General features: G+C 35.5%; 3 protein-coding genes and 1 pseudogene across 4 annotated transcripts; 2 read left to right on the top strand and 2 right to left on the bottom strand.

The window, feature by feature from the left end:
- Positions 1-246: 246 nt before the first annotated feature.
- Positions 247-6,719, bottom strand: LOC147540263 (stomatal closure-related actin-binding protein 1-like). Its single transcript, XM_086641998.1, has 13 exons — positions 6,577-6,719; positions 6,329-6,475; positions 6,087-6,215; positions 5,864-5,956; positions 4,889-5,029; positions 4,440-4,508; positions 4,136-4,219; positions 3,541-3,721; positions 2,880-2,996; positions 2,439-2,497; positions 1,363-1,497; positions 1,020-1,169; positions 247-552 (listed from the first exon to the last, which is right to left on the bottom strand). The coding sequence occupies exons 2-13, from the start codon at positions 6,434-6,436 to the stop codon at positions 514-516; spliced, it is 1,305 nt and encodes a 434-aa protein (XP_086498124.1). The 5' UTR covers positions 6,437-6,475; positions 6,577-6,719; the 3' UTR covers positions 247-513.
- Positions 6,720-8,840: 2,121 nt separating this feature from the next.
- Positions 8,841-11,918, top strand: HIT3 (HIS triad family protein 3). The gene is made up of 5 exons (XM_086641999.1): positions 8,841-9,103; positions 9,327-9,384; positions 10,704-10,793; positions 11,068-11,185; positions 11,561-11,918. The coding sequence occupies exons 1-5, from the start codon at positions 9,048-9,050 to the stop codon at positions 11,626-11,628; spliced, it is 390 nt and encodes a 129-aa protein (XP_086498125.1). The 5' UTR covers positions 8,841-9,047; the 3' UTR covers positions 11,629-11,918.
- Positions 11,919-13,573: 1,655 nt separating this feature from the next.
- On the bottom strand, positions 13,574-14,961 carry LOC147540261 (SART-1 family protein DOT2-like). The gene is made up of 3 exons (XM_086641996.1): positions 14,456-14,961; positions 14,077-14,369; positions 13,574-13,972 (listed from the first exon to the last, which is right to left on the bottom strand). Exons 1-3 carry the CDS (start codon positions 14,856-14,858, stop codon positions 13,757-13,759), a joined length of 912 nt encoding a protein of 303 aa, XP_086498122.1. The 5' UTR covers positions 14,859-14,961; the 3' UTR covers positions 13,574-13,756.
- Positions 14,962-18,114: 3,153 nt separating this feature from the next.
- Positions 18,115-19,889, top strand: LOC147540260 (EP1-like glycoprotein 2 pseudogene; annotated as a pseudogene). Its single transcript, XR_015225545.1, has one exon. The product of XR_015225545.1 is annotated as an EP1-like glycoprotein 2 pseudogene (transcript).
- The last annotated feature ends 694 nt before the right edge of the window (positions 19,890-20,583 follow it).

Raw genomic sequence — 20,583 nt, 5'->3', positions numbered from 1 at the left:
CAAGGCACATTAGCATGGCGTACTCCTGCTCGAAAAGGAGTTTGGTCTTTCTTTCTCTCTTCAATTATCTAACCTCGCTATCTCAGCCTTCTTTACTACCTTGGGGCTTGGTACTAGGATAAACTCGGGCCGAGCCATGAACCATGAGCCATGTTCTACTCCTAATTGCTTAGGTATTAAAACAGAAGAAATATTTCACATACCACAGATTAGAGAATGATACTTACAAAGCCAAGAAAAAAGAAGTATGTTAACAAAAATTCAATTCAATTCAGTAAGCAAGTCGAGATCTTCAAGTACATGCCAGATTTGGGGATGGTTAATTCTCATTAAGAAGGGAAATGAAAAAGATGCCTTCATATTGCAACTCAAACCAATTTCCCCTATTTATGTATACAATATATATTTATTTTTTTCGACTCAATGTTACAGAGTTACAAATAATAAGACACATTTTAGATGTAAATACTTACAGTTATGTGAATGTGGATCAACTCGGGAAGTTTGTCACGGTCACGGAGGTAGACGATCACCCGGTCCAACAAGTGTGATCTAAAATTTCAAGTTCCAAAATTAGTTTTTTGAGGAAAGGAGAATATTGGAAGTAATACAAGTTAGAGCCACTAATAGAACCTTCATTTTATTCTTGATACAAGTTCAAATGTCAGGAGCAATATCTAAAACGTGGTGTCGATGTCTATAGTCATTACAGTTATGGTGACTTTTTTCATTGAAAGAAGCTGCTTTCGAGAAACGAAGAATATGATAGAGAAGAAATGTTATAATGTTATAACAGTTTGTACGACTACAGAAAAGACGGCTGTTTTTCTTTGCTCTAACCACAGTTTTTAAGCAGGGCTGTGCATGCGCAAGAAAATTTGCATCCCTGACACTATTTTTTATGAAGTGGGTGCTTGTTGCATTAGGGAGAATGAAAAGCGAGAACGTGCAATGCAAACACATTTGAAATATGTTATATCATCAATTAGTAATATGGGTTGGAAGGAAGAGATGCTTACACTCCAGTCGAAGGCAAATCTTCTAGCAAGCATAATAGCTGCATTTCTTTCTCGATCAGATTCGAATGCTAATATGAACGAGAGTCCCTCTTTTGCTTGCCAAAATAATGCTTGTGCTGCCGCATTGCCACCCCCTCTAATACCGCAAAGCTACAAATTGAAAGCAGAGAAACATGAGTCAGGAATACACTGTATTACTAACTACTGCATTTAACCACTCGGAGAACTCATTATGCTCTCTCTCGCTCACCCATATGAACAAACAGTTACGCAATACGCAGACCTAAATAAAATCCTGTCATTTCTTATTTGCAAATAGTGTACACGGTTCGTAAAAACTTACCTGCATTGAAGTAGAATAAGATTCTTTAGCCTTTGTAATCTTTCCTTGAGAGAGCTTTATTCTCATCTTTCCCACACTAAATACATGAACAGAATCCAATGGATGACTCTTTCCATTCATCTGGACAACAACCACCTGCATGCGACATAAAAAAAATTATAAATGCCTAATGATTAATGCAAGACTTGGTATTAATTATGAGAAATACAATTTTGATACAATATTATGAAGGAAACATTAAAAAGACAGTTGAAATAACAACTACTTCAAGAAGTTAGCATCAAAAAGATAGATCAAATGACAACTACTTCGAAAAGTTAACACAAGGGGGTTTCTTTATGGGTGAGATTTTCCGTTTCTTTAGCTTAAAATAACTAAGTACAAGCTACGGAAAGATCATAGACTAGTCCTGAACTGTCGGACCATGATCAGAATGTTTTTTTTTTGAGACTAATAATACTTTCATTAAAAGCTAACAGGGTTTCAATACAATGCCCAAATGGGACTAATCAAAATACAAATCAGGACTGATTGTTAACGGAAGTGAACAATAACGTAAGGATGCTCAACTTGCTAGTTCCTACAATATAACTTCCTTTTTATTGCACACATTCTTGAATTGGATTCCGTTCTAGAGTCAGCAGCACATGGTCAGTGGTATATAATTGTACAATTGTTCAGTGTAAAATTTTACTCGGATTTCAACAACCTTCTTTCTTCTCGGGGTGTCAAGAACCTTTCTCCAAATTTGGAGAAGTGAAAGTAAAGAAAACATTGGAAGAACCTTCCCCACTCTATCTCCTAAAATTTTGGAAATAGAGTTGTCGTTTGAATGATCAATTTAGCTTTACAAAATACAAGACCATTATTCAAGTTCACTAGCTAGTAGTTAATATGATGATTGACAGTTAATTCCGTTCACCGTGTAAAAGAAGAGCACTCACAAAACAGACAGGATTAAATAACGATTTAGCATCGAAACACGCAACTCATAAACTATTGAGTTAGTTGTTCCATTTTATCATATAATCCTCTATCATAGTGAAAGTTTATGGATAAAGAATAGGACGACGTACATTAAACTCAGTTTCAGGTTTCATTACTAGCTCCTCTACAAAATCTCCCAACCCTGGAGCTGTTAAAAACAACTGAATGAGCTTTACATCAATGAGATCAGAACAAGAAGCCACACGCATTTAGTACGGACTTGTACAACCAATTAATCAAGAATATAAGCTTTCTGGTGGTAAAGGTCTGCTCTACAAAATTATTTCACGAAACAGAAGAATTAAAGGAAAACAATACATATATATTTACACATGTACTGTTTTCATGTCAAATTGGGATCCTTGGCTCCTTGCATTATGTGGGGGGTCGTTTTTTTTTTCATTTGAGGGCTCTAACAGCAATATTTTTCTTTAAAGTTTTCATGCAATCATTTTCTGCCTTCGGGACTAAATATACTGTTGTCTTTTCAAAAGAAAAAATAAAGATGCATATAGAATTGTAAAGCAAACCTGGAGAGATGGGGTCATCAGTTTGCACAGCGACCTGTTTGTTGTCTGAGACAATATCCGCTTGCAAAATTAGACCAACATCGAGGGGCTCTGGAGCATACACTGGTTTTGTGGCCCCTGATGTAACACGGCATTGAAACAGAGAACTTATTGACAGAAAAGAAGTAAAAGTAAGAAATTGCATCAACTAAACATCTTTAGATGCTTATAAGTGCACATGACCATACGACAACAAGGTGGAAGCACATCCCTGATATTATATTACTTTATCAATTGACAATTTGACATTAAGAGGTCAAAACCCAAAACCCAAACATGAGCAATAAAGTATCCGATACAATTAATGACATCCATCCCTAAGTATGCAACACTAGTTATTGCATTTTCAATACATTAGATGGAACATTTAGCCCACATTTGCATGTTAAAACAACCTCTACACTATCCTTTTGATTAGTGTAGGAAGAAATCACATTGAAGATATCTCTCCTTCCCCCAAGCTTAGGTTACATGTGCTAATTAACAAATATGGAGTTGTGAGAAATGAAACTCTAGCTATCTTTCAGATGAAAAAACACCTAGAGATGAATCCAACTCAAGCTCTGTTAGAAATTTGACAATCTGAAATAGAATGAAGACTAAAAGTGGAACTGATGCATACCTGAAATAAGTTCCTTTTCTCTCCCTTCAGATGTTATACGAAACCATTGAATAGAAAATTGTGAAAGGTCTGGAGCTCCATCTGTGCAAGGAATGATGTGCAATGATGAGCCCAAAGCTTCAGGACCATCCAATTCATACAAGTGAGATTTGTTTTCCTCAAGGGACTTACTCATTGTAAGCTGAAAAGAGAGTATAAGCAGATAATAATGAAAAAATTAGTGAATATTGTCTAAGTTTCAAAGTAATCAAGAAATCCACCTCTTTGATTCAATCAAGTTTTCTTCTCCTAGCAGACCAAATATGGAATTTGACACTTGACACACTCTTATGAACTTAAGAACTAACTGTTGACTCCAAAAACTGAACTGCAACTACTATAATTTTTCAATAACTGAAAGCCATTAAACTGAAAGTATATCCAAAAGCTTCAAAATTGGATTTAGATGTTTCAATTGTGTTCAACAATTAGACAACTGCATCTGACAAACAAAACATCCCTACACGTATATCCAAAAGTCGTACTTGCGAACAAGCAATTTAATGTCTTAACTCTTAATCTGCTGAAAATTGAAGATGAAAAAAAGGAAACAAACCTCTTTTTGGAGCTGACGAGAATAAATAAACATCTCTGCAAACTGAATCCTTAGTGCTTGAAGTTCAAGTTCCATCTCCATTACCTTAAAAAACATGCAAATGATGTGCAACGATATTACACTTCAACAAAATTCTGTAAAGGAGCCGAATTTTCATAAGCCAATTTCATATTTTTATTTATATATTGATTAATTTGACTAAATAACAGATAAGAGCTCTGAATATTGCTCATTCTTGCATCTTATTCGCTAATGTTGTACTGTTTTAACATTCAGGAACCAAAATTACCGCGGAATAACATACCTTGCTCGTCAGATGCAGCATTTTAATTCTTCTGGCCTCTAGAACATCTTCCATTACATCTTCGAATCCCTAAAATATCATATATTATGTGGGTGTAAGTTACGTAAAGATTCATATTGCATAAACAAGTCGAGCTTAATCAAAACTCAAGAAACTATATCCTGAATGAATATATAAAAAAAAAAAAAAAAAAAAAAAGAGAGAGAGAATATAATGAATAATGAACACTAAAGTTCCGAACAAAACCACACAAATCGACTTCCCAATTATTGCCCCTTTTTTTGCAGACACATTTCAACTCTGTTATCTTATAAAAAGTATAAAAACACAGAAAAGATAATATACTTTTACTTTCAAATATGTCCACAATTTGAGTAATATCTTTCACTCTTTATTTTCCCTCGCAGTGCAAATCTATTTTGTGTAGGAAAATGTAAAACTAGACAAACCAGATTCGCGGAAGTTCTAGAGTTTCTCTCTTGCTCCTGAACTGCTTCTTCAACTCTCTGCACTGCAACTCTGGCACTTTCAATTTCTTGACGAGCAAGAGTTGTTTCCTCGTCAACTAGTCTTTTTGTATCTTCAGAAGCCTGAAAACTATCACTCAAGTCACGTAAACAAAGGACATGTATATAAACATATGAAAATTAAATAAAAAATGTTTTCTAAACTAATCTATGCACCATGGACAACGGTAAGGGTCTCACTATCGAATACCAAGGTAAGGCGAGCCCAAAATGCTAGTAGGGGATAAAACACTACAATATATGTTTCTTAGTTTCATGTCGTAGTTATTAATTTTTAACTACAGTATTACTTCCAATAATGGCATCTCGTCGCCTTAATGTCAGGAGACCTAGCCAATGAGATTCACTCACGAATAATAGAGAAAAGTACAAAGGTAAGAAATCAGAGAATAATTAATGGGCATGAGATTTATTTCTGAATAACCACAATGGAGACCCCGTGGGGTAGCACTATCCACTGAATCAGGTTAATATCTCTATAAACAGTGACACCGTAGTACTTCTGAATAATATTGACACTGACCGACTTAAGATCGAATTACCAAATTGAAACGTAGTATGAAACCTATAGCAAATCCACAAGTTACACAGACATGGTCCGACACCTCAGTATTCAAACACAAATATAACAAAACAAAAAATTGGTGTATATTGGATAAAAGATGCAATTCCCTTGGGCTCTCCAAGAATCCACTACAAAACATCTAAAGAGTACGCAGGATCTCAAACTAGAATTTCAGTGGTTAAAAGACGAACACCCCGTGACGTTTGAACAAGATGTAAAACACGGCCAAAACAATACTACAATGTCCATCAGTATCGGTTGAAATATCATAAACATCAAACAATAAACAACTATATTTAGAAAAGAGAATCATAAAACACCCACGAGTTTACCTGCTTGAGAAAATTCGCCAACTTATTTACATGCTCCTTTTCTTCAAATAACTCTCCTTCACTTTGAGCCAACTTTAATTCTAAATCTCCCACCTGAAAAGTCAAGTCGACTCGCTCATCATAGATGCCCAAAAAAATATCAACTCATATCAATGATTTTCTAGACAAGAGATTAAAACTTAAAATGTAATGAATTAAAGAGTAAGAATATCCACAAACCAACCATAGAGATTGCCTCTTCCACTTCCTCCTTATTTCGATCAGTCACTCGACTTCTCAACGATTTCAGTGCATCATTTAGCTTCATCAAAAGAACATGCTTTTCAAGTGAAACTAATTCTCTAAGTCTAGCCTGAAATTTCAAAAACCTAATCAAACAACTATACAAGTTTCACAGTCAACTTAAGAAAATTTAAATTCATTGATAAACAAACAAATCAAATTATTCAAATTTTGGATTCAAACCTCATCAGACAACTTTGAATCATCATCAGTAGCTAATCCCTTTTCAAATTTATAAGCAAGATCTCGAACTGAAACACGTTTATCTAACAAAATACCTTCTTTCTTCATTGATTCCTCAAAATCAGAACGATGAATTCTCTTTAACCACTTTAATCATCAACAAAATCAACAAAAATTAGCTAAATATTCGTCTATAATGATTGATAATGTGATAATATCTTAACAGTATCAAGCTATTATGAACTCACTAATCACAGAAATGATTAATTGAAGTTCAAATAGTATAAAAGTTTGGAGGATTGAATCAAATTGAATCTGCCCTAAAAAAGTTGAAGAAATGTTGGAAAAACCCTAATCCATTTTTTTTATTGTTTAAGTCAGACAAAACCGTAAAAACTGGGAAAGAAAGAGGGAAAAAGTAGGCGGGTTTTTTAAGCGAAGAGAAGTTCTTAATTGTTTAACGTGTAAAATAATTTTTGATGGACTATCAACTAATCATGTCCACGTGTGTGATTAGTTAGGTTTGTCAGCTAATCCTGTGTTTGATGGCGTTTTTCTGTTTTTTTGAGAATAAGCCTTTCCTTGGTAATAGAGTTTACAATTTGTCCTTATAAAGGAATTATAGTAAAATAAAGGACTACTATCGTAAAGAATTAATGGCAAAATTATCGAAAATCTAGTTTTCGATTACCAAAGAGCGCACGGTGACTTTTGGATCTTACACGTAAATCATCTATTTTATCTTGTCGTCTCAGCGGGGGTTGCTCATCAATCATTGGTTAAGAGATCAATCGACTAAGTTTCCGAACAACCTTCAATAGTAACCGATTTCTCAAAACAAAAAGAACTTTTTCTCCTATACAAGTTATCCATTTTTATTAAGAAGCGAAAGAAAATATAATGTGAAATTTCATCAAACGTTTGATAGGAAAGGGTTACATTGAAAAGTACCAATACTCTAAGTTGACATTGACTAAAGCATAGTAATGTGGACGAATGTGTGTCGGTGAGATGATGTGTTTTGCATTACCTAGGGTTGGGATTTGGGTCCTACTACTAAGCATATACTACTAGTATTATAGTCTCAAAGGATAATCCATTCGAAAATGATGGCTAATTAAGATGTGCAATCCATCACTAAAAAAAAAAGTAAACTCATCAGTTAGTGCCGTCTTACTTTTCTTCTCTAATCATGGGCCACTCCTAAATTAAAGGGAGATTCTCTCTATCTATCTTTTATGAAAAAACAATTCTACTCTTTCATTGTGTTTTCTTTTAGACTTTTTTGGACGAGGGCACTTCGAAAGCCATCCTGTTTTTGTGTCGTAAGCAGAAGACTTCATTCCCATCAGAACTATTGCTTAGAAAATCTATTAGCATTTAGTTTTCGAACAAGAATTTGTTAAGTGTTAACTTTTATACGTAACACATTCAAACTTAAAATAACGGTCAAACAATGTTTATATACTTTATTAGAGATATGTTTTTGGTTTGAAATTGGTTGGGAGGAATTATTGTCGACTGCTTTCCAAGTTTCGAAAAGAAAAAGAGATAAAGTAACACTTACAATCTAAGTGCTTATTAAATGTTTGGGTGAAAGTTCTTGACCATAATCACAATAATAAACCGCCTGCTTAAAGGTTTTTTGAGAAATCGACTACGATCTACGTTAATCATTACAAGACATTAATACATCATGAACATGTGATGAGCACGATAACCGCCTAATTTAAATCATAATGGAAGAGCCCTAAGCCCACAAATTCATTATATTATTTACTTTGTATATTACCTAAATTACATGGGATACATTTTGATGGCAAACTGCTTGCACCGAAACTCGATCTTACGACCTCATGGACTTAGGAGGGATGTCCAACCGCTGCACTAAAAGGTGGTGGGCGCTTACTTATAGGCTTATAGCACAAAGATTAGATGCTTTTAACTATAAGTTTTTATATTTAATCTCAACTTCTATATTTCTAATATAAACTTCTAGGTGTCAACTCTCTATACATATTTCTACAATTACGAACGATAAATGATAATTGAGATGTTGAGTCGGACATATGATCAAGTTTTACATCTCGCTAGTAACCCGAAGATAGAGGGTTTAATTTATTGTCTTTCCATGGGCTTTTATATACGGAGATAGTTGGATTTTTTCATTTATGATAATTATAGTGTGGAAGGTGTCTTATCCTCATATATTTTGTTGATACAAGTGTTAAAACTTTCGAAATCGTTTTATCTAGAATATTTATGTACACTTTATGAGTTCTGAATGTTTTAACATAAATAATGCAATAGTTTAAAGTATAACAATGTGTATATCAATCATTATATGTGGATGAATTTGTTAGAAATGTCATCTCAACACAAATTGATATAGAGTAGGACATATCTAAACACGTACTTATTGGTTAAATTGATCTCGCCTACACTTTCTTCTAATTAACACAAGAACTGTAAATTCGAATCTAACCTAGTTGACCAACCCAAAGTCAACTTAGTCAAACATATTTGATTCGCACAAAACTCGAAAATAGTTGTCTATATAAGAACATTGGTTGTCCAACTTATTGGGCACCTTGTACAAAAGCTTGGTGAAATAGGTTTTGATTTTGGCTTACCCAAAGCGGAACCGGAACAAAATAGAACCGTTTAGGTTAATAACTTTGATTAATAGCTCCTCTTCATTTTTCTTTTCGCTTCATCAATGGCGTCTGAGAAAGAAGCTGCCCTTGCCGCTGCTCCTTCCGATTCTCCTACCATGTAACTCTCTCTCTCTCTCTAAGTTTATCTAACCTAGAAATAAAATCATGATTGAGTTGGCATCCAAATTTCTAACTAACAGTTTTGTATTAGGGTTTTATGGGTCGTTCAAATCGGCATGTTCTATAGATTTTAAGCATTTCTGGTTCATTTGTTACATCCCAATTTTACATATTGAAATAGGGTTTTCATTGGATTGATTTATTTTATTTTTTTGTTGCAGATTCGATAAGATTATAAAGAAAGAAATTCCTGCTAATGTGGTTTATGAGGATGATAAGGTATTTTTCTGTCTTAAACTATTAGGTCATGTTTGGTGCTCAGGAATAGAATGGGGTCCCTAGGAATCATAGAATTTTGTGTATTAAACTATTAGGTCATGTTTGGTGCTCAGGAATAGAATGCGATCCTTAAGACTCACATTGCATGAAAGTGTTCGTTATATGGGAATGCATCAAGAATCACATTTCCAAGTAGAGTTATATAACTATATTACTCCTCAACAGTGAATCCAAAACTCTAGGGTGGGTGGGTTTGTGATTTTTTCCAGTCGAGTCGTCAATTAAATAATCTATGCAGAAAATCAATATCTTTTATTTTTGACTCACCAAAAGTTATTGTCATTATCCAACATGGGTTCAATATGAATTCTGTTAATCGCAATATCTTACTCTATTGGTTTAGTCAGGAATAGGATTGGTAGAGATTGATTTTGTCCACATATTATTTAATTGAAGACTCCGAGGGGAAGAGAATCAAAAACCACCTGCCCCAGGGTTTGAGATTCTCCATTGACGATAAATAGTATTCAATTTGGAAATGTGGTTCCTGATGCATTCTCTTGTAGCAAACGCCATTATGAAATGTGATTCTTAGTAATCGTGTTCCATTCCTGCGTGCCAAACATGACCTCAACGTGTTTACTATTTCCACTCTTTGAAGACTGAGTCCCTTCGTCTATTCTTTTTTTAAGTTTTTCGTTTCTATCAAAAACCACCTATCCCAGGGTTTGAGATTCTCCCTTGACGAGGAATAGTATTCAATTTTGGAAATGCGATTCCTGGTGCACTACCAAGTAACCAACACCATTATGGATTTTGATTCCTAGTAATCGTGTTGCATTCTTGGGTGCCAAACATGGCCTCAATGTGTTCACTATTTCACTCTTGGAAGCCCGAGCCTCCCCCGTCTATTTTTTTTTTTAAGTTTTCCGTTTCTATCTTTTTCCGTGTTAATCAACTTCTCAAGTAGCTACGAAACAGAAATGGAAAATATTATGTCGAAAAAAGGATTTCGGTTGAACTTCTTAAGTTGGGGCAACTTACCAAGCTGAAAATTAAGTGTAAAGTTATCAACTAAGCAATAATCCCTCGTATATATACACCGCTCAAGTAGAATTATAGTGGACTCTTGTAGAATTATAGTGGACTCTTGTAAAAGAGTTGTTGGTTCTTTTATTGCAGTTAATTTATGTTTCTCAAGTCCTAAACTAACTAGTCATTTATTACTATGAATATCTAAACTTCTGCTAATATAATTTTTTGAAATCCGAACGTTAAAGCTTTGATATTCACGTGTGCTGATTGGTGTTCTTCAATAGGTTCTTGCATTCAGGGATATAGCTCCTCAAGCGCCTACACACATCGTAATTATCCCCAAAGTTAGGGATGGACTAACTGGTCTCTCCAAGGTATTCATTGATAACCACATCTTAGTTCGAGTCTCAAGTAAGTTATAGTACAAATAAGGTCACAAATCGACACTTTTCAACTTTATAGTGTCAATTAGCTGTTTATAACTAAAGATTCTATCATGTTAGTGACATAGTATAGTGGCTTCAGTATTATCGAGGTATTAGATTTCGGTTAACTTGGAAACCCAAATATGGCGAAATATCGTGCGCAAATATTGATGTTCGAGTAATCTACTTGTAATAACTGTGTTCATTGTTGTTTCATGGTCAGGCTGAGGAACGGCATTGTGAGATTCTTGGCCAACTTTTATATACTGCAAAGCTCATAGCGAAACAGGAAGGACTTGAAAACGGCTTCAGAATTGTCATCAATGATGGGCCCAGTGGATGTACGTCTCCTTCCGTTTATCTCTTTGCTTTTGAACTCCGAAAACATTAATAATGGGTTTGGTTATCCCTGGCCAGGGGATATTCAGTCAGGCTCGGGATCCGCAGAAGGCTGAGCCGGAGCCGATCCGCCTCTGGCTGAGTAACTCAGCGAATTTGCAATCGTCCAATATATTTCCTCTATTGCAGTTCTATAGGCAAACCACTACTTTCTTAAGCCAAACCGCCATGTCCCTTAACTTGGCTAATCGACGGGTTTGGATTAGTCATTCGTGGTGTCTATAGGACTTTTAAACGTCAAGTTCTTGTGCTTCTTTGCCTTTTTGTGCATTTTCTTGAACTGTCTATTCAAGAACAAAATATGGTAACTTTTGCAGGTCAATCCGTTTATCACCTCCACATCCATCTTCTTGGAGGAAGACAAATGAACTGGCCTCCCGGTTAACGTCGGATCCTTGTTCTGAAGGTTAGAAGAAGGTATCGGTATTAGAAAATAAGACACTAGTTTTGTCGATGTTTTGAAGAGTAGTTTATCCACCTTAAATTCTATATTAGTAGTTGAGGACAACAATTGTGATGCTCAATCTCTACTTGGAAATGAAGCTTGTTGAAATAAAAAGCTATTCAAAGACCTTTTGGTTTTCTTTGTTTATTTCATCTTGGAGATCATCAGAAAAATACATTAATTCTGAAACTAAGAAATAAAAATTTATTTTCGTGTATTTCCACATAAAACCCTAATCCACTTGTCGATCTGACAATGAACTCTTCTGCGCTCCCTTAAGGTTTTATCTTCGACTTGAAATTACAATAATCACTACTGCAGAAAAAGACTAACTATCTGCAACATTACTCATATTTTCTTTTTCATCTACTATGCAGTTTACATATAGAAGAGAAAATAGATGTAAATAAGAGATAGTATCAGACCATCAGATCAATTAGCTTCCTGTGCAAGTGCCCTCAGACTAAACTCTCTCATCATAATCTGAATAAGAATCAAGATTACAACCAAACCCAACACGGAACCTAAAAGAAGCTTATCATAACGTTGGATTGTCTGGCTTCGTAAAATGGTAGAGCCGCCACTAGCGAGTGAAGTCGTTATTGAGTGGAACATTGGTTGTGGGAATGTGAGGGAAAACTTCACCTCCTCTCCAGTGAGGGAAAACTTCACCTCCTCTCCAGCTAGCTTTTGGAGTAAAAAAAACCCATGACCACTTTGAGGCAAGAAGGGCCCAACACCAACCCACAAACGATATCTGAGTCTGGATTTACAAAAGTCTCTCGAATCTGATTGTTGACGACGGGAAAGCTAGCCTTCTACTTTCCCACACGAAGCACCGAAAAGCACATCTCCACAATCCAAGAACATGTATGTGAAGAGTTGATCAGTATTCCTAAAATCAATCCCCACTGGTTCAGAAACAGTCTTAAAACAAGTATCAAAATAAATTTTTCTAGTGTCATCTGTGCTATAAAAGATGTAATACTCGATATCGGTTTATTTATTTTTTTCCTTTGTCTATTTCGACCATCAACCATTTGGCACTCAGAAACTGAACTAATTCGCTTTTCACTATCATATGATTACGTCTTTCTTTTCAACATAACCATAGCCATATTACTATCTTTGACACAAAAGAGATGTAACTTGAGGCATTATACAAGAAAATATTGGTTTTGCCCAAGCCGCATCCGAACCTAGACTAGAATGGATGCTCTAGTCCTGCACCTAAGCTGCAGCATGGTAGTTCTGCAAAAACATTTGATTTCCCAGAGTGCTGAAGAGGCCAAACCTAAACCTGTAATCAATAGAAAGAGTGTTGGTGAGGATCAGTTATCAATCTGACCAGGATGGTTCATGAACTGGAGCATATCAGTTACCAATCTGACCAGGATGGTTCATGATGATGACCTGGGAGGTGAAGTTGGCAGCTTCCCTGGCTGGGTCATCCTTGGAGTTCGAGGCAACAAACCACACTTGAGATCCTTGACTGCAACATTCTTAACGTTGAACCCGACAAGGCAATATCAATGGTAATACCACACTCATTTTCAGCCTTGAATGACCTCTTGTTCATCTCAGCAGTCTCCTTCTCAAATCTTTCAATACCACGCTTGTCAATACTTCCCAACTTGTAGATGATCAAGTGACCAGTGGTGGTCGACTTTCCAGAGTCGACATGTCCAATGACGAAAATACTGATATGAATCTTCTCTTTACCCATGATGAGCAGATGTGAAGATACCACTACAGATGCCAAAACACAAACACGAGCACAGGCAAATCAGAAAACTATATCATAATCAAGACTCCTATTATATCATAACATTGACAAAGAGGTAAATCAGAAAACTAATTCACAGAACAAACAGAAACGATATGCTTCACTCAACAAATCAATGTATATATCATACCAATTACTTAATCAAGAGTAGTTAGTTACAAAATTAAAGATATAGAAAACACGGATTAAAACATATCTTGGATAAATTTGAGACAAAGTTCATCACAATACCTCTAAGATTCTATAGGTTATTCATGGATAGTAGTAAAGCATGAGTAGTACTTAAACATTTCGACTGAGCACAAGATATGGTGTCTTCATCCGAGCTTGGGCTTCCCTCATTCTCTCCGTTGACTCCGATGGAGTATCAGAATTTTTCATCTTCTTCAACTTCATTTCTTCTTCGTAATGTTTCATTCGCTTCTCTTGCTTCCTTTTGCCTGGGCCTTTTCCATGGAATTTGTGAGAAATCATCCGAAAAGCTTCTTTTGGAGTCATCTGTGAAGGTAAAGAAAATCAAACAAGTAAGGAACATAATCGAAATCATACTATGCTGCCTTAAGTTAATAAAATGGGGTCTAAAAAGATTTAGTGATACTTACAATCCGGCCAAACTCATCCCTCCTCTCAATTTGTATCTCCTTTGTTGTCCCGTTGAAAATTCCGTCGAGTTTACTTTTCTTCTTGTCCATATTCCTGCCACCCCATTCTACAGTTTCTTTGAGGGTTCCTCGCTCTTTAAGAAGATTAAGCGCACCTGACAAACCTTTACCAACGGCGACTTCATGAACAAACTCAACTGGTGCAATATCCTCTTTTACTTCCTCAACGGCTGCTGCTCTCGGTATTTCGCCTTCTTCCATGAAAACCTCTTCAGCCTCAGGTTTTCGAGTTTCTGAAAGAGCAAACCAACAAACAGTTAACGTAAAAATCGACATTAAATATACAAAATCGATATCTACGACAACAATCAAGAATTACCTTCATAATGCTGAAGACTCCAAACAAACTCATTCATTTCTGTGAAGACAAGAACCTTGTCTTGATCTTGTGTTACCCCACCACCAGTCGTGGGAACTTGGACATCATCTGTTGAATTAGTAATCGCTGCTAGTGCAGCAACGGCCTCAGGAACAGATACCACATTCTGCTCTTTTTTTAAGGCTACTAGTTTTTTAGCTCTCTCTAATAATTTGTGCAGCAATTCCTCATCATCGTCTCCAAAAACAGGGGGGTTGTCATCTTCATTCACTATAGCCACTGGCAATTGCTCCTGTCGTCGTAGTGCTTTAGATGCTTCCTGTGGCTTGGCATATGGTGCTTTAGATACTTGTTCTCCTCTGTCAACAGACAGCATCTTCTTGGGCTTTTTAAATTGAACCATCTCCTCTTGGGTATAGTAATCTTCGTCTAAAACTTATGAAACTCACGAAAAAGTCTTTCGTTATTCGTCTTAAAGACTTGTAAAACTAAAACTAACAAAGTTTAAACTAACAACTATTAAATCCCCTAAATATAATAATAAAGTTTCTAAAAGCTAATCAAATTAGAATTAATAACAACTTCTAAAAAAAAAGGTTTCCTAAAAGATTGAAGGGGCTAGAGAGTCGGGTGCTTGGTTGGTGTCGCCTATAGATATTTCCTGTGTTTAAACCGCCTGCTAAAAGCCTCGCCCACTAATAGCATCTCGTATGGGTGCCTTTAGCGGAACCCATTGTTAAATAAAAGCGGGTACTAGGAGAGCTTGAGTTTTTTTTTTTGTTGAAGATAGGAGAGCTTGAGTTGGTTGTTCTATATTCTCTATTATCATTTTCTTATGTTTTTGGGTGGGGTGGTTGGTGATAAACGTGATACCATAAGAGAAATACATACATTAATATTTATGTGAGGAAAAGAAAAAGTAGAAAAGGGAATAAAATATACTAAACGAATAAAAGAAATCAATAATGAAAACGTGACAAGGTCGGTGGATGAAGGGGAGGGAACTACTGTTGGAAGGTGATTCAATAAAAACGTATTAATTTTTTGAATAGAAAATCGAACTCAGTACACTGGACAATAATTCATGTTTTAAAAACGGTCAAGTTTGAGGCCGCTTCTTTTGTTTCTATCTCTTTCATGTTTGTACATTGAAAGCTTAATGTTAAATCTCACAAACTTGCTATTAGCTCTATCACCTTTCTCCCGTCTCTCGTATCTCTTCGATGTATATCTTGCTAAAGAGTTCTCGTAAGTCATATCCATCTTCTTCGGCTCTTATATCCATCTCCTTACTATCATGCCAACAATGTTCATTTTGCCTTAAAAAACTAACATTTGACCCTAACAACGACTTGAAAAAGATTCATAAATCCACATTCACCATTTCAATTTTTTTTTTTGTGGTTTTGGTCAAATTAATCTTTTCTAACGTATGTCATTTATTTCTATATACTTTTTATGAATCATATCCCGTCTATCTATCTGCAATTAAAGAGTGCAAAATCGAATGATGAAACAATTCAAAATTCGAGGAATATTAACACGAAACAAGAAGATGAAGATGAAATCAAATCCTGAGTTTCCAACGCAAACCATGAGAGTATATTAGAAAGAGGGAGAGAAAAGAAAAAAAAATAAAATAATAAAAGGGAGTAAAAGTGTAAAACTATAGTGGTCTTTTTTATGTGCCAAAAAAATTATCCATAATTTTAATCACAAAGAAAGGGACCCTTAATTGCTCACTAATGGGTATGCCTAATGCTAATTGCTCACTAATGGGTAGGCCTAATGCTAAATTTTCTCATATAAAAATGGCATGATCATTAATATTCCCTATTAGGAAAAGAAAAATATAAATGTGAAACTTTGAAGAGACATGATGATTTTTTCCCAATAATTGATAGTATTCGGGGGTGGCCCTGGACCAAAGCGAACAAAGCGTCGCTTCGGGCCACCGGTTTTTAGGGGCCACCGAGACATTAATTTCTGTAAGAAATATATAAGAAGTCCAACTCTCTAACAAAATTATAAGGGCCCCATTTAAAAAACGTTAAGTAAAAAGGGCCATCAAATTTGATGATCTTTAAATAGATGGTGGGCCCAACAGTTTGTTTGATTTATGTGAAAGTAGAGTAGAAAGTGTTGATTCAAAAACTGGTAGAGACAAGTTATGATTACGAGAAGCTTATCCAATTTAAAAAATGTTAAGTAAAAAAGGGCCACCAAGACATTAGGTTTCAAGTTCCACAATTACGAGAAGCTTTAGAAGAATTGGTGGAGACAAGTGATGATTCAAAAACAGTTTATGATGCCAAAAATATATTAAAACAAGACTTTGAAAATTTTGAATTCCTTTTGAGCATAGTTATTTGGCATAATATATTGTTTGCGGTAAACTCTACTAGCAAAACACTTCAAGCTGAAGATATGGATATTGATGTTGCATTGGAGAAATTGAATGGACTCATTCGTTCTCTTGAGGATTATAGAGAAGTGGGATTTGAAGAAGGCATGGTTGAAGCTAAAGAGATTGTCATTAAAATGGGAGTTGAAACAACATTTTGGGAAAAACGTATTATTCAAAGAAAGACACAGTTTGACGAGAATGCGTGTGAAGATCCATCAATGTCACTTGAAGAAGCATTTAGAGTTATATTACATATACATATTAGATCAGACTTTTTCTTCACTTAAGAGCATATTCGAGCAAACTAAAAATACAAAGAAATATATAGTTTTCTGTTTGAGTTAAAAAAGTCAAACTCCCAAGATGATGGTAATTTGAGATATTAATGTGTTTGCTTTGAAACCTTTTTCAAGCATAATGAGTCATATAACATAGACGGACTAGACTTAGTTTCTGAACTGAAAATGTTGAAGCGTCTTTTACCAAATGAGATCAAAAGACCAACTGAAGTACTAGATTTTTTGAAAGATATGAAAGGTTGTTAACCGAACACATGAGTTTCTTATAGAATTATGTAACGATACCAGTTATTGTTGCCTCTGCAGAAAGAAGTTTTTCTAAGTTGAAGTTGATTAAGTCTTATATTCGATCTACTATGTCAGAAGAAAGGTTAAACTTGTTAGCTATTATATCTATTGAGAAGGATATAGCTGACAGTCTTGATTATTCGACGATTATTAGTGACTTTGCATCGAAAAATTTAAGAAGAACAAAATTTCAGTGATTGTAATTATCAAAAAAATTATTTTGTTATATAAATATGATGAAAATATTTTGCGGCACTTATCGTTTTCATGCAAATACATTTAGACGTTTTACAATTTGATAGAAAGGGCCACATTTTCAGACCTCGCTTCGGGCCACCGAAAAGTCAGGGCCGCCCCTGAGTATTCCAGATGGAGTTTCAATCCAATCCACCTCTTTGTGCCATCACGGTGATAGTAATCTTCCTTGGTTTTGAAAAATATTTTTTTCTTTTCTTTTCTTTAAATATATTAATAAAGAAATGAAATATTCCATAAAACATGTCTCACATTTGTTTTGTGAAATGTTATTCTATACCTATAAATTATTTGAGTCTAACCCATGAACTTTTATCGCGTAGTAGAAAATGCGTCTTACTCGTAAATCTATCACTTTCCGTCTTAAATATAATATATTATTAAATTCATGTGAATGAGACTCGAACTTTATTAGTAATGAGTGACACGAAATTCAATTTTCATGTACATGGAGCAACAAATGAAGGAAAATAGCCAAATTTCCTAGCACCTGGCTAGCAAGAGAGTTTCTTCCTTCAAAAATGAAAAAGATGCATATTGTACATGGTGGGTAACCACTAAAAACCCTCTTTATTTGACATCCTTATTTTGTCCACCCAAATAGATCTATATAAGTACTACTTTGGTATCCAAAGAATCATATCAAACATTCAAACTAGTAGAACTAAGCTACTACAACACTCAAATGGCTTTTCTTCCCCATCCTCTGGCTACTCTTCATTTTCTCCTCCCCCTTTTTCTCCTCTTCTTTGTCTCCTTCGCCCTTCACTCTCAAGTTCCTGCAAGAAACACATTTTCAATCAGAAATAAAGGCGATTTTGGAGACTATGTAACCGAATATGATGCAAGTTACCGTATTATATCTACCCCGGGGGATGGTTCAAGTTTTGCATACCCATTTACCCTATGTTTTTATAACACTACTCCTGATGCTTTTGTATTAGGCATTCGTGCCGGAATGGCAAGAGATGAAGACCTTATGCGTTGGGTTTGGGATGCTAATAGAAACAACCCAGTTCGCGATAACGCTACTCTCAACTTTGGGAAGGATGGAAACTTACTCCTAGTCGATGTCGATGGAAAAATTGCTTGGCAAACCAACACAGCCAACAAAGGTGTTACTGGAATGGCTTTGAGACCAAATGGGAATTTAGTCCTTTATGGCAAGGCAGGAGAAATTATATGGCAAAGCTTCGATCATCCGGCCGATACCCTTTTAGTGGGGCAATCACTTAAAATTGGTGGGGTGAATAAGCTCGTTAGCCGAACATCGGACAGAAATGGTTTTGATGGGCCTTACAGTATGATCATAGATAAAAAAGGGTTAACCATGTATGTTAGTAATTCTGGTAAGCTTCTTCAATACGGAGGTTGGGGAGATAAAGGACTCTTAAATATTACATTTGATGCAGTCCCTGAAGATCAAAGTATTACTGCTTATGAGTTAACCCTATCTTTAGTCGAAGCACAAAATCCTAACTCTGTTTCAACGACAAGACATTTACTTCAATCACGACCGACGACTAATTCAAGGGGTGAAATACTAAAGAAACTCAATTATAATGCAACTCTGTCATTCCTAAGGTTGGAATCAGATGGAAATCTCAGAGCCTTTACTTACTACACCAACACAAGTTATCAAAAATGGGCTGAAACTTATACATTTTTTGGAGATGATGTGAGAGAGTGTGGGTGGCCATCTAAGTGTGGTTCATTTGGATATTGTGATAAGAGAATGTGTGTTGCTTGCCCAAGCCCAAAAGGTCTTTTAGGTTGGAGTGAGAATTGTAAGCCACCACCACCGCCACCGGTTGCAGCTTGCAAGAGTAACACCGGAGCAAATTATTATAAAATTGAAGGGGTTCAACATTTTTTGAGCCCATACGACGAAGGTGAAGGGCCTATGAAGGTGAATGCTTGTCAGGATAAGTGTAGTAAAGATTGCAAATGTGTTGGGTTTTTCTATACAGAAGAGACTTCCAAGTGTTTGACTGTGCCACTACTTGGTACTCTCATTAGAGATGTTAACACTTCTCATATTGGTTTCATTAAGTACTAAGAGTGGAAGATTGGTTTGTTTGAAGACAACTTGCAATATTATTAAGGTTTGAAATGATGTATACAATTTTAAGACCTAAATCAACCAAGTGGTCCATTTAGTGGACTTCATTGGTGTTTGTTTTGTTTCTCAATGTCTAAATTTAACGTCTCTGATCTGAAAAAAAAAAGAATCAACCGAATCAGCCATACAGACAAGTCAAACAAAAACAAACAATGTTACAAAAATGAAAGATAAATCGTAGAGATCTCCGTAAAAAAGAAACCCTTAATTTATGAAACTATACAAAAAAGATAAATCGTAGATATCTTTACAACATCCTTATACATACATGTTCATTCCTTAAGACTTCTCATCAATACTTTGGTTTCCATATTGTCAAACCTAAACCTCATATCGGCTGACCACGACTCCTTCCTCCTTCAAAGTTGGGCCTCTGAGTACCGTTTTTGCGATTTTCGAAAACAGTTGTCACAAAAAAGATTGATTACATAACTATCTGCAGCATTACTGATTTTTTCATCTCATGTCTAATATGTAGTTCACAAATAGGAGAGAAAACAGCAGTAAATCAGAGATTGTGAAAAACAAGAGTCTGGATTTCAACCAAACACAGTACTGAACCTACAAGTAGCTAATCATAATGTTCGACCCAATGGAACTTGAGTTGGCTGGCACAGTAAAATGATAGAGCCACTAGTGAAGTCATGACAGTTATAGTGCTGCAGAGAAAAGAATAATACAAGTAAGATTACCGAGTCGAATATTGGTTGTGGGAATGGGACGGAAAACCTTACCTCCTCAGCTAGCTTTTAGGGTG

The sequence above is a fragment of the Eschscholzia californica genome, unplaced genomic scaffold (assembly GCF_041429995.1).
Source record: "Eschscholzia californica isolate CP2 unplaced genomic scaffold, dmEscCali1.0.p SCAF_5, whole genome shotgun sequence".
Taxonomy (NCBI): domain Eukaryota; kingdom Viridiplantae; phylum Streptophyta; class Magnoliopsida; order Ranunculales; family Papaveraceae; genus Eschscholzia; species Eschscholzia californica.
The sequence above is the reverse complement of the archived record's forward strand: the minus strand, read 5'-3'. Positions and strand labels throughout refer to the sequence as shown.

Excerpts from the sequence above, each read along its gene's own strand:
- HIT3 (XM_086641999.1), top strand. The coding sequence starts at position 9,048 with ATGGCGTCTGAGAAAGAAGCTGCCCTTGCCGCTGCTCCTTCCGATTCT. Across the intron at positions 9,385-10,703 it reads TGGTTTATGAGGATGATAAG|GTTCTTGCATTCAGGGATAT; the intron begins GTATTTTTCTGT and ends GTTCTTCAATAG. Across the intron at positions 11,186-11,560 it reads CAATGATGGGCCCAGTGGAT|GTCAATCCGTTTATCACCTC; the intron begins GTACGTCTCCTT and ends TAACTTTTGCAG.
- LOC147540261 (XM_086641996.1), bottom strand. The coding sequence starts at position 14,858 with ATGGTTCAATTTAAAAAGCCCAAGAAGATGCTGTCTGTTGACAGAGGA. Across the intron at positions 14,370-14,455 it reads GAGTCTTCAGCATTATGAAG|AAACTCGAAAACCTGAGGCT; the intron begins GTAATTCTTGAT and ends TTGCTCTTTCAG. Across the intron at positions 13,973-14,076 it reads GGGATGAGTTTGGCCGGATT|ATGACTCCAAAAGAAGCTTT; the intron begins GTAAGTATCACT and ends TTACCTTCACAG.
- LOC147540263 (XM_086641998.1), bottom strand. The coding sequence starts at position 6,436 with ATGAAGAAAGAAGGTATTTTGTTAGATAAACGTGTTTCAGTTCGAGAT. Across the intron at positions 6,216-6,328 it reads ATTCAAAGTTGTCTGATGAG|GCTAGACTTAGAGAATTAGT; the intron begins GTTTGAATCCAA and ends TTGAAATTTCAG. Across the intron at positions 1,498-2,438 it reads AACCTGAAACTGAGTTTAAT|GTGGTTGTTGTCCAGATGAA; the intron begins GTACGTCGTCCT and ends TGTCGCATGCAG.